The 16,234-nt window shown below is 42.4% G+C and overlaps 1 protein-coding gene across 2 annotated transcripts in view; it reads left to right on the top strand.

Annotated features, from left to right (window-relative positions):
• Positions 1-16,234, top strand: part of MMP28 (matrix metallopeptidase 28) — an 83,747-nt gene that overhangs the window by 55,868 nt on the left and 11,645 nt on the right. The window contains exons 4-5 of one of the 2 annotated variants that reach the window (XM_075850458.1): positions 6,188-6,406; positions 6,722-6,805. In XM_075850458.1, coding sequence (XP_075706573.1) covers positions 6,188-6,406; positions 6,722-6,805 — 303 coding nt within the window. Of the gene's footprint in view, positions 1-6,187; positions 6,407-6,721; positions 6,965-16,234 lie in introns of both variants that reach the window. The other variant, XM_075850457.1, reaches the window with a different exon arrangement.

Below are 16,234 nucleotides of genomic sequence, written 5' to 3'. Positions count from 1 at the left end.
TCATATAAGATGCGTGTGACATCACATGTGATGGGCCTAGTCAGAGCCATAGCTGTTTCCTTCACCTGGGACAATAATTCAGTTTGCTACCCTTGTCCTGTACATAAATATTGTTGCAAAAGACACAGTGGCTTGTTGGAATCCAACCCTTGGCACCAGCACCCAGGGCACATGACCTGCCAGGCCATCCTTTCCTAGATACTCCTCTGGGCCTAGTTATCGTTTTTACATCAGGGCTCAAGATTTTATAGTTGCATCTCAATGAATGTCTTTCACCAAAATGATTCCTACAACACCAGGTTCCCATGGATTTTTATGGGTTCCTTATGTAGTACTATGTCATTTATCAGTGTTGCTTTTTAACTGCTGTACTAATATAATTATCACTAAATATCACAAACATCATCTGAAACTGACACCTGTATGAACAACATCAAAGAGATTGGGTTGAAAATAGCCATGGCAAGGAATAAACAAAGGCTGATAATTACAAAGTGTGAGATAAAAGGGCAGGAAGGGGCCAGTGATCAATGGCTGATAAGAATGTTACCTGAGGAACCATGATGCTCACAAGCAAGCCCTGTATTGGTTGTGTTCATTTAGATTTTATTGAGATAGAGTTTATGCTGGAGGATACCTCACCTTGCAGTGACTAAGGCTTCGTTCACATCTGCGCCAGGGTCCCGTTCCATCGGTGCTTTCCGTCGGACAGGATCCTGACTGACACAAATGGAAACCAAAGGTTTCTTATTCCTTCGCCATTGATTTGAATGTTGACGGATACTGTCCCAATGGTTTCCGTTTGTCTCAGTTGTGCAAGGGCCCTGTAGTTTTGACGGAATCAATAGCGTAGTCGATGGAAAGCTCCAACAGAACGTCGGAACGGGACGCTGGCGCAGATGTGACTGAAGCCTAAGATCATTGATTCACTGGAATCTTGAGACAGTCTGATTCCTTGTCTGAAATGTGAATAGATAAGGACATTTACAGTATAAATTACTCATCATTAATGTGTCAAACACAACAGAGACTAAATGGACATTTTTATTTACATTTTTTAATATAGTAAATATGTAATATAATCTAAAAAATATTTAGCGCATACGCTGGGAAAAGCTCCCGTAGTAAACAAACGTAGGCTGTGACAATGCCTAACAGTGGCATCCGTCACCCATAGACTCTTACGTTTAACAGATACGTCATGATCTCTCATGACCTTTTCATGACGTATTCATTAAACAGATGGCATAATAGTCTATGGGTGATGGATGCCACTGTAAGGCACCCATTTAATGAATCCGTCACCCATAGGCTGTTCTGTCATCCATTTAATGTATAAGTCATGAAAGCTATTGAAAAGCTCATGACATAACGGATGCCTGTAAAGTATGCCAATCGGTGACATAGGTCACCTATAAGCTCCCATGTTACAATAAACTATACTCCATGTGGCACTGTATTTCCAAGATGACTAATGTAGCTACGCTGTTTTCGCAACTGACAATCACTTCTATTGGAGTTACATAAACAGCAGAGCTCAGCGAGCTACGCTGTTTTCTACTTACATGGTTGGAAATTACAAGTCACAGCGGGAACAGAGAAAGATAGAACGGGGTTTAGGGGGCCCTGTTCTGGAGATAGGTGTGGGTCCCAGAGGTGGGACCCACATCTATCTGACATTTATGCCATATCCTGTGGATATGTCATAAATGTCCCTGATGGGAAAACCCCTTTAATGCATTTTATGGGAAATAGCTGCTGCCTCTGTATCCATATGCCCAAATGACACCTATGTAGCTGCCACTTTTGGTTTATTTTTTAAGCTATTGCTTATCCAACCTTAACATAACTAAATTCTATAAACCATCTCTCCTATATTGATGAATCTACTCATATTGCTGAAGATCATTTGCATTGAGCAGCTGTAATTATAACACAGTAGAGCTGCTTCTAGATAAACTAGGTGCAGATGACATTTTATTTAGGCCTCATGCCCACATCAGTTTTTTTTGTCCGGGTGCTATCCGTTTTTTCAACGGATAGCACCCTGACACATTAATTTCAATGGGGCCATGCACGCTTCCGTTGTTTTAACGGAACCGTGCGGCCATTCCGTCAAAAGTAGTGCAGGTCCTACTCCTGCCCATTTTTGATGGAACAGTCTCTTTTCATTGAGTTTGGTCTGTGAAACAACGGGCTGCACACGGAAGCCATCCTTGTGAGGCCCGTGTTTGACAGAACCGTCATTAGCGGCCGTACAACGGCCGATGGAAGTGTGCATGAGGCCTAAGGCTGTGTAAAAGAAGGCACTGCATTTGTTTGCATTTTTTTTTTACCCGTGGGAAAGGGAGCATAAAAGAAATAGTTATGGATTTTTAAAAAAAATTTTTATTCATACCCAGTTTGGCTAAAAATAAAATATATAGAAAAAAATTAGCCAACTTTGTGCCATGAGAACACAGCTTTAAGGGTATGAAACAATCTAGTACTTTTGATTAGAATTCTGGAAAGCATAGATAATACACAATAATTCACAGCCAGTGGGAGTGACAGTCCTCATAAGGACTTCAATAAGAACTGCCTATACCTTAAAGTTGTTGTTGTTCCCATTAAGACAACCTCCTTTAGTTCTGCAGCCCTCTTCTGTCACATCCACATTACCTGCATGTAAAATGTAGTATTAAACTGCAACCATTAAATACATCAAAATGGTCATGCCGAGTTCTGCAAAGCAAGGGACACTTTTTGTAGTGGCTCTCTACTCTGGCTCATATGCCATAAGAGGACTACCCCTCTTAAAAGCTGCAGTGGTGGAGATATGAAGCAACACGCTAAATGTCACCTATGCATACAAGACATAAGAATCATTTCTTGTGAATACTACTATGGCCCTACAGGTATATAATGTATCAACTGTTTTCCAAACCAATTAGAATTCAATACAATTGTCCTGTGGTATTAAGGCCATGTTCACATCTCGTTTGTTAGTCTATATTTGACATATACGCCGGGAAAAACTTCAATAGGCTATAATGGTATCTGTTTAGTGAATATGTCATGAACTCTCATGACCCTTTTTATGACGTATGCGTTAAACAGTTATCATTATAGCCTATGGGTGACAGATGCCAATGTTTAGGCTATGGGTGACTGATTCGTTAAATGGATGCCTAACAGTGGCATCTGTTACCCATAGGCATAGTGGTATCTATTTAACACATTTGTCATGAAAAGTAATTGAAAGCTAACATATTTGTTTAATGGATGCCTCTAAAGCAGGGGTCAGCAACCAGTGGCTCACTTCCCTCTCCAGGTGTCCAGCACTGTTGTGTGCTTTGTGGCACTGAAAACAGGGAGGGAGATCGGAGCTGTATGATGCACTTTGCAGCGCTGATCACCAGGAGAGAGAGCAATGCTTCGTTCTTTTTGTCGCTGCTGAACACTTGTCCCACCCAAGCTGGTGTTTATTAGCTGTGGTCTCTCCCATGTGCACCCCCAAATCTGGTGTTTAGTAGCCTTGGTCTCATCTGTCCTCCCCACCCCCAGCTGGTATTCAGTAGCCACGGTCTCTCCTGTTTGCAGTTTTCCCTAGAAAGTGTTCAGTAGCCATGGTCTCTCCTATATACCCGCCCCCCCCCCCCCAGCTGGTGTTCAGTAGCCTCGTGTGCACCACAGATGGATTATCTTTGCAAAGACATTCAGGGATAAGGGTTAGGGTATGTGCACACACAAACTCAAAAACGTCTGAAAATACAGAGCTGTTTTGAAGGGAAAGCAGCTCCTGATTTTCAGACTTTTTTTTATTAGCAACTCGCGTTTTTCGCAGCGTTTTTTACGGCCGTTTTTGGAGCTGTTTTTCTATGAAGTCAATGAAAAACCGCTCCAAAAACAGCTCAAGAAGTAACATGCACTTCTTTTCCGCAGGCGTTTTTTTACGCGGCCGTTTTTCAAAACGGCTGCGTAAAAAAACGCCCCGTCGGAACAGAACACTGTTTTTCCCTTTGAAATCAATGGGCAGACTGATAGGCGTTCTGCTTCTGATCTTTCGGCCGTTTTTCGGCTGTTTACGGCCCGAAAAATGGTTGAAAATAGGCCGTGTGAACATACCCTTACACTGAAATGTAAATTTTTATATTGGCGCACTGTACAAAAAAAGGTTGCCTACCCCTGCTCTAAAGGATGCCATACAGTGACATCTGTCACCCATAAGCTAGCAAGTAAAAAAAAAAAAAAAGTATACAGTTAACGTATATATATTTTTCCCCGGACTTTGCAGAATGGAATTCCATAGTTTCCTACGCCATTCCATACATTTTTATTTATTTTTGCTATATACTGATGTATACCAGCCAGACCGAGGCCAAAACTACACTCTTTTGGCCTCCGTTTCACAATGGAGCCCCATGGAGTAGTTTAGCGCTTACATCAGGAGCTTTCACGATGTAAATGCTAAACGTATGGTCAAAACGTAATATGAACAGGGCCTTACAGGTACATTGAATGTAACAAAATCGTACATGGCATGTCTGGAATACTATAATGAACTACAGTCACTTTAATGACAGATTTGTCTGCATTGATTGAAATACTAACCCTTTAGAACCACATAAACGTGTACATATCCGAGCTCTATATAGATTTATACTTTCTAAATATGGCTCAGAATGCTAAAATTAATATTTACTAGCAAGCTTCATCAATCATTTTAATGGGAGTCATCAGCATTGTATAAAATGTGACATGAGTTTTTTTTTTTCTTTTCCTAGTATTTTAAACCCATATTTAGCTTTTATAAGAGAACCTAAATGTTTACAATCTTAGGTTGAGTTGTTTTTTCCAGAATTTATCTGCCATTTCAGAAGCCAATAGAAAAAATAAATAGCTGTAGCTGCTTGTTCTCAAATGCTGCTTACGGAATTGTAGGAATTACATTATTGCTAAAGCTCCTGTCAAAGCATGTTTCACTTCGTCATTAACACGTGTTAACCAATTGAGCCAAGATTATGTAGCTGTGACCAGACATGAATCATATTGCAAAACTAACACTTGACTGCTTAAGGGCTTAACTAGAAAGATGAGGTAAAGAATTGCAAAGAGGAGTTTGAATATTGCTAAGGCCTCGTTCACATCTGCGTCGGTCTTTACGTTGTTCTGCTCTTTCAGAGGAGTAGAACAACGAAAATAAGGAGAGCGCCTGCTCCGTTATACGACGGACACCGCCGGCGCCCAATGGAACCCATTGACTTTTATGGGTTCTGTCGGGTTTCCATCAGGGTGTCTGCAGTTTTTACCTTAAACAATAGTGCAGCATGCTGCCCGATTGTTTTCATTATTCTTTCCAGAATCTGTGACAGAGGTCCCTAATAGAGACTCCAACACAAACGGATATCCTTTCTACAAGGGATCCAGCTATGTGTCGTGGTTTCTGTTATTAACACAAACCACAATGAATATGTGAACAAAGCCTAAAACAAAGCTTTTTCTGTACTATGTGCTTTTATTAAAGAAGTACAGGACTTTTATTGTAACTTATGGTATATTGTTTTTATAGTAACTAGTGAAAGACAAAGATATATTGACCATCAAAATACAGCTGTATTAAGACGGTCAAAATATGACTCAATATAAAAGCCATATATTTAGTGGCAAGCACAAGATCAGATCCTATTGGTACAAAGCAAGAAAAACTTTCCTTTTTGTTTTTGTCCTCATGGGATCAGATCCCATATGATGCTCCTATATGGAGCGCTATTACGGCTGTCTGAATGCATCACCTATTCACCACTAGGACCTCCACTGATCACTAGAACCAGGTTCCGAGTGCCCGTTCCCTTACACTATGCCACCCGCATTGAGGAGGAGCTTGAATGGAGCGGTGGTCGAGCATGCGCCCTGTCACTCCATTCAATGTCTCCATCAGTCCCACAGACTTTGAATAGAGCAGCACCGCACTTGTTCTACCGTCGCTCCATTCAAAGTCGTGCAGTGAGAAGAAACAGGGGGCTCTAGTGATTATGGGGGTCCCAGCCGCGGGACCCTGTGGATAGGTATTAAATGTTGATCTTGGCACAACCATTTTAGCATTTGGTAACCATTCAGCTTCATGTGAACATCTTGATACATATATGCCACATACATATATGCTTTACCCAACTTTTTGCTAATTATATTTTTCCCTGTCCTACAGGTAAGTGGTATAAACGTCATCTAACCTATCAGATATTGAACTGGCCTTGGTATCTGTCCCAACATCAAGTCAGGCAGGCAGTTAAAGCTGCATTTCAGTTGTGGGGCAATGTCTCTTCCCTGACATTCTCAGAAGCAGCAGGAGATTTTGCCGACATTCGCCTGGCATTCTTTGATGGAGAGCACAATGACGGTGCCAGACATGCATTTGATGGACCAGGTGCTATACTATTTCTTCTTGTAAGCTTTGTTTATAAAAATATATTGCGCTGTTTTAAAGTATGTATCTTTTAGTACAGAAGTCTTGAATACCAATCAGTGACAACAATGTGTTTTCTTACAAATAATCGATGGACCTGGTATACGTTCATATTCTGTCATGCTTGCCCCATGGACCAAGTTTTAATAGAATATATTTTAAAAGGTTGTGAATGTCTAGTGCTCTTTTAATTTCACATGATTTAAGAAAAATATGCAACTCCCTTAAGGCTTCTTAACACTCTGCTCAAGATCTGGTTTTATGTTTTTGTAACAGGCGGTGCTTTGGCACATGCTTTCTTTCCAAGACGAGGAGAAGCTCACTTTGACAATGCTGAACATTGGTCCTTGAATGGAAAGGGTAGGAATCTGTTTGTTGTCCTAGCGCATGAAATAGGACACACACTTGGACTTCAACACTCACCCTTCAAAAATGCCCTTATGTCTCCATATTACAAGAAGCTAGGCAAAGAATATGTGCTGAACTTCGATGATATCTTGGCCATCCAAACACTCTATGGTAAATTCTAATTGTTGATATATTGTGAACAGGTTGCCTGTAACACATGATTTCCGTTTCAGTTAAAGGGGTTTTCCAAGCTTATAAAAAACACAGAAACCTACCTATGTGTCCCAACGGTCACCTGGTGATGCCAACATAGCTCAGAAGGAATTTTTTTTCATTATGTTACCCAGTTCTCTGCAGCACTGTTATTTTTATGTTTTTAGGGCTTGCTGTGGGTGGTATTACCATTTGAAGGACTTCAGTTCCCATGATTCCTCTATCCTTTCACAGACATTGCCTCAGGTGTAAGATTGTGCTAAAATACTCACTGTCTGCTACTGAGAGCCAGCTTTGCTTTATGTGCTGCCCAGCATGTGAAACATGATCCCTCCAGAGACAGGGTGGAGAGCAGGGAGCAGTGGAGATAAGAGGCATGTTATGTTTGACACACTACAGGAAGGGGTAGAGCGAAGACCACATGTTCAGTGCATGGGACATCGCACAAGCATTAGACAAACACCAGGAACTGATGATCATCTGGCTGCATGTAAGACTGGCTGACAGAGGCATTTCAGCTACAGACTAGTAACTAATCTTACTGCAGTTAAAGCAATTGTACACAATTTAAACGAACGCTGTCCATACACATTAGAGTTTTGTTGGCAGATATTATGTTTTTCAGCAGGAACTGCCAGTAATCTAGTGTTCACAGGTGCTTGCTAAATCCGACTGTTTGATCTCCGCACAAAAAAGGATTTGCTGTTTTCAGATGATCGTCTTTTAATTTTGAGAATAATTGTTGCGGGAGCCAAACATGAATGTTAATTGGGGAATAATAAAATAAACATAAAGTGATAAGGGGATCGCGACACCACACTCTATGAGCTGGGACACGCCTGCCCCCGGCCCGCCTAAGCAAGAACCTACCGGGCCCGTCTGCCATCGGGCGCCCCCCCCAGGGCAGTCGTCAGCTGTCCAGGCTCACCTTCATAGCTACCCGGGCCGTGATCTTACCTAGGAACCTGCCATATGGCTCGTGTTCCCCCACTAGCCATACGGCTGGTGGCTTGCTCGCTGTGGCCAACCAAATCAATCCGCCCTCCTCAAAGCGTAGTCGCGATCCGCCACCAAAACGTAGCGCTCCCCTGACTGCACCTTACTTTTTTCCCCCCCAATGTAGACCTTGCTTATCTCCATACTCTCCGTTGTATGATTTCCAACCAAAACACCTTCAAATTCAGCCACCACCACTACCATAACTTCCTGTACCAGATTCAACGTCTTTGCTTGTGATGTAGTTGCCACCGACCTGCATGTAATACCATGGCAACAGGGCTGCTGCCACCTTTAGTCATCTCCTCGATGAGACGCCTCATCTGTGACTGCTGCAGACCCTCTCTTCCCGTGCCCCCTTGTTTTAATCCTGCTGGTCAAACATTCCTAGCTGCGGACCATATGGCCTCCTTTGTGCCCTCTCAGCAGCCCCTTACACAATGGAATGACCCAGGATCCAGGCATTCCTACACCCAAGTATTTTCCACATGCTCCATACCGTGTTCCCAATACATTGGTTGCTGATGACTTCCTCACCTCTTGTCCAAGTACGCTCGCTAGGTACTAGGCTTTAACGGATTTTCGATAAGCTGTTCTAAAATTGGGTCATAAACTGGCAAAGATGGTTTGGACACACTCCCCCAATATTTCTGTGCATTGGGCACCAAAAGAAAAGAAAGTTTCCCACTTCTTCCTGGATAGGGCATCCATGATGGCATTGTTGACCCCTGGTACACGCTCTGCCCTGAAATTGATGTTATATTTCATGGTCACCATGGCCCATAGCTACCGACTCCATGTGTGTGAATCCTGGCTTCTTTCACTGCTTTCCTCTTGAGTCCTGTAAGCACAAAACATTCTGCGAGTATCCAATGCCACTCATGCATGCAGACCCTGTTCAGGTAATACGATAAACACTAATGTAAGCAGATACCGAATGCTTTAAAGAGACTCTGTCACCAGATTATAAGTGCCCTATCTCCAACATACTTTGATCGGCGCTGCAATGTAGATAACAGTGGTTTTTATTTTGAAAAAACGATAATTTTTGAGCAAGTTATGAACAATTTTAGATTTATGCTAATTAGTTTCTTAATGCCCAACTTGGCGTTTTTTAACTTTTGACCAAGTGGGCATTGTAAAGAGAAGTGTATGACGCTGACCAATCTGCGTCATACACTTCTCTCCATTCAAGTCCATCTGTATTCACAGCACAGCGTGATCTCGCGAGGTCACGCTGTGCTGTCACATACACCCACATTAACTTTACTGAAGTGTCTTCAAAGTGAATAGACATTGCCTCCAGCCAGAATGGGATGTCTATTCACACTCCCGACACTTTGGTAAAGTTTCTGTGGAACTTACTCACACAGCACAGCTGGAGGCAATGTCTATTCACTCTCAAGACACTTCAGTAAAGTTACTGTGGGTGTATGTGACAGCACAGCGTGATCTCGCAAGATCACGCGGTGCTGTGAATACAGATGGACATGAATGGAGAGAAGTGTATGACGCTGATTGGTCAACGTCATACACTTCTCTTTAAAACGCCCACATGGTCAAAAGTTAAAAAACGCCCTGTTGGGCATTAAGAAACGAATTAGCATAAATCTAAAATTGTTCATAACTTGCTCAAAATGATCGTTTTTCAAAATAAAAACCACTGTTATCTACATTACAGCGCCGATCAGATTATGTAGGAGATAGGGCACTTATAATATGGTGACAGAGCCTCTGGAAGACATTTATCAACAAATCACTTGCCCCTAAACCAACAACCAGTATATTTAACCCCTTCCTGCCGCAGCCCTTTTTCAGATTTTAATTTTTTCCTCCCCACCTTCCAAAAGCCATAACGTCTTTATTTTTCCGTCGATATAGTGCTATGAGGGCTTGATTTTTGCGAGTTTTAGTTTTTCGTAGCACCATTTATTTTGCCATATAATGTACTAGGAAACGGGAAAAAATTATTTGTGGGGTAGAAAATGAAAAAAATAGTGATTCCTCCATGGTTTTGTGCACGCCGTTTTTACGGAATACACTGTGCAATTAAAACAACATGTTAACTTTATTCTGTGGGTCAATATGATTACGGCGAGGCCAAATATATATAGTTTTTTCTATATTTTACTACTTTTACAAGTAAAAACCGGTGTAAAAAAGAAAATTTATTTTGTGTCGCCATATTCCGAGAGCCATAACTCTTTTATTTTTCCTTTGATTAAGTTGTATTAGGGCTTATTTTTTGCGGGATAAGCGGTAGTTTTTAATAATACCATTTTGGTGTACGTACGACAGTTTGATCACTTTTTATTTCATTTTTTGTGGGAGATTAGGTGACCAAAAAATTGAGATTCTGGCGTTTACAATGAAAAAATTTTTACGCCGTTCACCGTGCGGGTTAAATAATGATATATTGTAATAGTTCAGACTTTTACGGACGCGGCGATACCAAATATGTTTATTTATTCATTTTTCACTAATAGGTGCACAAAGATGGCGGACCTGGGGGCCTTCATTAGGCCCCGAGGCAGCCATAGCAACCATCGCCCCCCCCCCGCGATTGCGTTGCAGGCGGCGCAATGAGCTGTTACAAAGGGTCGACCCCCTCTTTTTAACTATTTAAATGCTGCGGTCGCTATTGACCGCAGCATTTAACGAGTTAAATGAGCGGGATCGCGCTCGAGCGCGATGTCGCTCGTTACTCTGAAGTGTCAGCTGTAACAAACAGCCGACACCCGCATCGTGAGCCCGCTCCATACTTCCCCCTATCCGACTTTGGTGTATGGATACGTCAAGTGTCGGAAAGGGGTTAAAACCGAATAAGTGTTATGCAAATTCGTTCTTAATGCCCAAGTGGGCATTTTTTTTACTCTTGACCAAGTGGGTGTAGTAAAGAGAAGTGTATGACGCTGACCAATCAGCGTCATACACTTCTCTTCATTCATGTCCAGCTTAACCCTTTCAGGACCAAGGGTCATCGATGCCTCAATGACCAGGCCCAAATTTAAAGTTTTGGCATACATTGTTTTAAACTGTCATAACTGTTAAACTACTTTGGATAACTTAAAAAAAAAAATTTGTTTTTGTTTTTTAGAACAAATCACACTTTCAAAAAATCTATAGTTTTACTACATATGCAACACATATTTTATATTAAAAACAAACAATTGATCAAAAAAGTCGAAACAAAATCTTTTTTTGTTTTGGCTATATTTTTTTGCTTTTTAAGTTCACGCTAATAATTGATAAAAACACCACCTTTTTTTTTTTTTTTAAATAAGAAGAGGGGAGTGGCTATTGCAATTAAAAATATCGGTGGCCTTCACGCTAAGATCGTCTCATATAGATCCATATGGGCGCTATGTTATGCTGATCTGCGATATTAATAATGTTACTTATACTTTGGTGTCCTTTTATTTATTTTTTTATAACTGTTCACGTATAATGAATTGCGATTTACTTGCCAAACCGCACTACAGAGCACTCCTCAGAACAAATGAAAATAAATTAATTGTAAAAAAAATATTAAATGACACTAAATTGTTTATGTATGAATTAATTAATTAACTAACTAACAATTTGTTATCAAGCTAACTAACCTACTAGTCCTGCCTGCCTAGTCTAAAACTAAGGGGCACAGGGAATACAAAGTATATAGTTTCTATATACTTTGTAAATCCGTGTGTGTATATATATATATCACCATGATTGGAAGAAAGACAGAGATTGGATCCAGCGCTGAGATAAAATGTGGTGATTAAAAGGGAAACTTCTTCCAAGTTTTATTCCATAATTAAATGTAAAATCAGTAGGAAGTATTCCAAAGTACAAGGGGTAGTTGAGGATATAGGCGGTGCCTACGCGTTTCAGATGCTAGCTGCGTCCTCACTCATGGCTTATTCAGAATAAGTAATTACTTTGGAATACTTCCTACTTCTTGCTGATTTTACATTTAATTATGGAATAAAACTTGCAAGAAGTTTCCCTTTTAATCACCACATTTTGTCTCCGCGCTGGATCCACTCTCTGTCTTTCTTCAATATCCATGCCGTGTGCCGACACGAGGACCCGAGCGCTACTAGCAGTGTAAATCTGCATCAAGGTGAGCTGGAGGATTCCTCCCATTTTCTCTATCACCATTCACCATGATTGGTTAATCATGGTGATCACATGCTTACCAGCTGGACCCCTGCGCAACGGAGATAAAGGGAAACCATTGGCACCGAATCCGTCACCATTTAAATCAATGGTGATGGAAACGGAAACTTCTGGTTTCAGCTTGTGTCAGTCAGGGCTCCATTACGACGGAAAGCTCAGACGGAACGTCGGAACGGAGCCGTCACGCAGATGTGAACGAAGCCTTACCCTTCTCGAAACCTTTTGTGGCAAATGTGCATATGTGGGCAACAATGAACAGGCATAGGTATCCTGCTTCCCCAACCGCTAGCCTTTTTCGACTAAATCACTGTTCTGAACCCCCCCTGTAAAAAATGAAGTTTTTGAAAAATGAAAGCCTTATTTATATAATGTTATATATTATATAATATAGTGTATTTTATTTGAATGAATCAAAGATGGAGGGTCATGGGTATAGTTGCATGTTTCAATGAAATGCGTCTCATCAGTATGCAAGACACCTATTTTTTAATCTGATTCTCACAACAAAGAACCCAGACATTCACAGGTATCTCTTACAGATGCTAAACCAGTAGTATGGACAATGTAACTATTGTTGATGGTAAGCAAAAAGTGTCTCTGTAAAGTTTATTGCTCATGACTGTCTTTGTGTACATATCTCCATATAAATCTCAGAATAAGGCCTCATGCGCACGACCGTAGCCATGTGCATGGCCGTGATTTCCGGGTCGGCCGGCCACGGAGTGACAGCCGCGAGCCGCCCGCAAATCGCAGGCTGTGCACATGGCAGACTCCAGGGCCATGCACGGACCGTGAAAACCACGGTCGTGTGCATGGCCCAATAGGAATGAATGGGGCCGCAATTCTCCCGTGGATTTTCGGGGGAATTGCGGTCGCAAAAGCAAGTACGTGTGCATGGGGCCTAACTGTAACAGTAATTTTACGCTTTATACAATACATTTTTATACACTCACTCTTGTATTTCATTTATTTCGCTTAACCTTAGAATGTATCCCAATAAGAGGGTGGAAAATTCTTACACCTCCCTACAGAAACAGCTCCTTTACTTATTTGCTCTTCCCTTCACTACCTTTTTAAATGTTTTGTCATTTTTTTTACATGTTAAAGAGGCTCTGTCACCAGATTTTCAAACCCCAATCTCCTATTGCAGCAGATCGGCGCTGCAATGTAGATAACGGTAAAGTTTTTTTTTTTTCAAAAACGAGCATTTTTGGCCAAGTTATGACCATTTTTATATTTATGCAAATTAGCCTTTCTTAAGTACAACTGGGCGTGTTTAAAGTTATGTCCAACTGGGCGTGTATTGTGTTCGTTACATTTGGGTGTGTTTACTTGTTTTACTAGCTGGGCGTTGTGAATGGAAGTGTATGATGCTGACGAATCAGCATCATCCACTTCTCTTCGTTACCACCCAGCTTCTGGCAGTTCACAGACACACAGCGTGTCCTCGCTCATCCGACGCAATGAAGTTCCTGTGGGAGGAAGTGAGTGACGTCACAGCGTGATCTCGCGAGGACACGCTGTGTGTCTGTGCACTGCCAGAAGCTGGGTGGTAACGAAGAGAAGTGGATGATGCTGATTCGTCAGCATCATACACTTCTATTCACAACGCCCAGTTAGTAAAACAAGTAAAAACGCCCAGATATACACACATAATACACGCCCACTTGGACATAACTTTAAACACGCCCAGTTGAACTTAAGAAAGGCTCATTTGCATAAATATAAAAATGGTCATAACTTGGCCAAAAATGCTTGTTTTTGAAAAAAAAAAACGTTACAGTTATCTACATTGCAGCGCCGATCTGCTGCAATAGGAGATAGGGGTTTGAAAATCTGGTGACAGAGCCTCTTTAAAGAGGCTCTGTCACCAGATTTTGCAACCCCTATCTGCTATTGTAGCAGATCGGCGATGCAATGTAGATTACAGTAACGTTTTTATTTTTAAAAAACGAGCATTTTTGGCCAAGATATGACCATTTTTGTATTTATGCAAATGAGGCTTGCAAAAGTACAACTGGGCGTGTTGAAAAGTAAAAGTACAACTGGGCGTGTATTATGTGCGTACATCGGGGCGTTTTTACTTCTTTTACTAGCTGGGCGTTCTGACGAGAAGTATCATCCACTTCTCTTCAGAACGCCCAGCTTCTGGCAGATCACGCTGTGACGTCACTTCCCCAGGTCCTGCATCGTGTCAGACGAGCGAGGACACATCGGCACCAGAGGCTACAGTTGATTCTGCAGCAGCATCGGCCTTTGCAGGTAAGTCGATGTAGCTACTTACCTGCAAACGCTGATGCTGCTGCAGAATCATCTGTAGCCTCTGGTGCCGATGTGTCCTCGCTCGTCTGACACGATGCAGGACCTGGGGAAGTGACGTCACAGCGTGATCTGCCAGAAGCTGGGCGTTCTGAAGAGAAGTGGATGATACTTCTCGTCAGAACGCCCAGCTAGTAAAAGAAGTAAAAACGCCCCGATGTACGCACATAATACACGCCCAGTTGTACTTTTACTTTTCAACACGCTCAGTTGTACTTTTGCAAGCCTCATTTGCATAAATACAAAAATGGTCATAACTTGGCCAAAAATGCTCGTTTTTTAAAAATAAAAACGTTACTGTAATCTACATTGCAGCGCCTATCTGCTGCAATAGCAGATAGGGGTTGCAAAATCTGGTGACAGAGCCTCTTTAAGCATTTTTCCTTAATTACTGCATTACTCCTCATCTGAACACAAATAATGCCCATCCGATGAATCGGAATCAGACTCACCCAGTTGTTGCATCCCTCGGTTTCCAGGCTCTTAGGCCTCGTGCACACTTCCATCACCATTTTCACGGCTGTTTTTGACGGATCCGTGTGCCCGTTTTAGCGGACGTGTGATTTCCGTGTGCACTCCGTGTTTCCGAGCACCGAGCATGGTAGTGTCCAGGGTGCTGAAAGAGCAGGGTTGTTCAGCGCTAGTCCCTGTACAGGGTACTGAAAGAGTTAATGGGCTGCACTTATCGGCGGTAACTCTTTGAGCACTCTGGACAGTGACTAACGCTGAAGAATGACCATGCTCGGCGCTCGCAAAATACAATTTTAATGAAATAAAAAATCAGTTCATACTTACCCAGAACTCCCTGCATTTTCCTCCTGTCCGGCCTCCTGGGATGACGTTTCATCCCTTGTCACCGCTGCAGCCAATCACAGGCTGTAGTGGCGGTCACGCAAGTCTGGATAACGTCAGAAGGCCGGCCTCCAGAGGCTGCAGCGGCCAAATGGACTGCCGCGTCATACAGGAAGGTCGGACTGGAGGAAGAAGAGGGACTCGTCACCAAGACAACGACCGGGTACGTATGAACTGCTTTTTATTTTATTTTTATCAGCAGCCTCTTCTCTCTATCAGTGATTGATAGAGACAAGTGGCTGCCGATTAGTGTAATATATCTGTAATGTACTTCTGCCCGGCCTTTGCTAGGCAACGGCCTCGTCACACACGGACGGCACACGGATGCCTTCCGTGTGCCTTCAGTTTTTTTGACGGCCCCATTGACTTGCATGGGCCTCACGGTCACGGAATCTTGGACCAAAGTAGGACATGCTCTACTTTTGTCGGAACGGAGCAACGGGACCGTCAAAAAAACTGAAGTGTGCATGGCCCCATTGAAATGAATGGGTCAGGGTGCTAGCCGTCAGAAAAATGGCTAGCACCCTGAAGGAAAAGACTAAAGTGTGCACGAGGCCTTAATGGCTCCGTCCTGGGTTGCTGGGCTGGCTTGCTGCAATCCCTCCTCTGCTTGTTGTGCTCTATCGCTGCTTCACTCCCTGCAACAAAAGATATTGTGCGAGTATGTGTTCCTATGTGACCCTTCTCCTGCTTTAGCCAAGACCTTTCCCCTTGGCTCGGTGATAATGCTTCCCTACTGTTCCATTGCTGAAAGGCCCCATAGCCCATTGCTAAACTCCCACAAACTGCTTCCAAACCCTGGAACTACTAAGTAATCCCCTGGCAAGCAGCGATGACCAGCCCGTGTCAGGAGAATGCTTTTTGACCAATAGGTGTAATATGAATAACAGCATGGGGCTT

Source organism: Rhinoderma darwinii, chromosome 2 (genome assembly GCF_050947455.1).
Source record: "Rhinoderma darwinii isolate aRhiDar2 chromosome 2, aRhiDar2.hap1, whole genome shotgun sequence".
Taxonomy (NCBI): domain Eukaryota; kingdom Metazoa; phylum Chordata; class Amphibia; order Anura; family Rhinodermatidae; genus Rhinoderma; species Rhinoderma darwinii.
The sequence above is the reverse complement of the archived record's forward strand: the minus strand, read 5'-3'. Positions and strand labels throughout refer to the sequence as shown.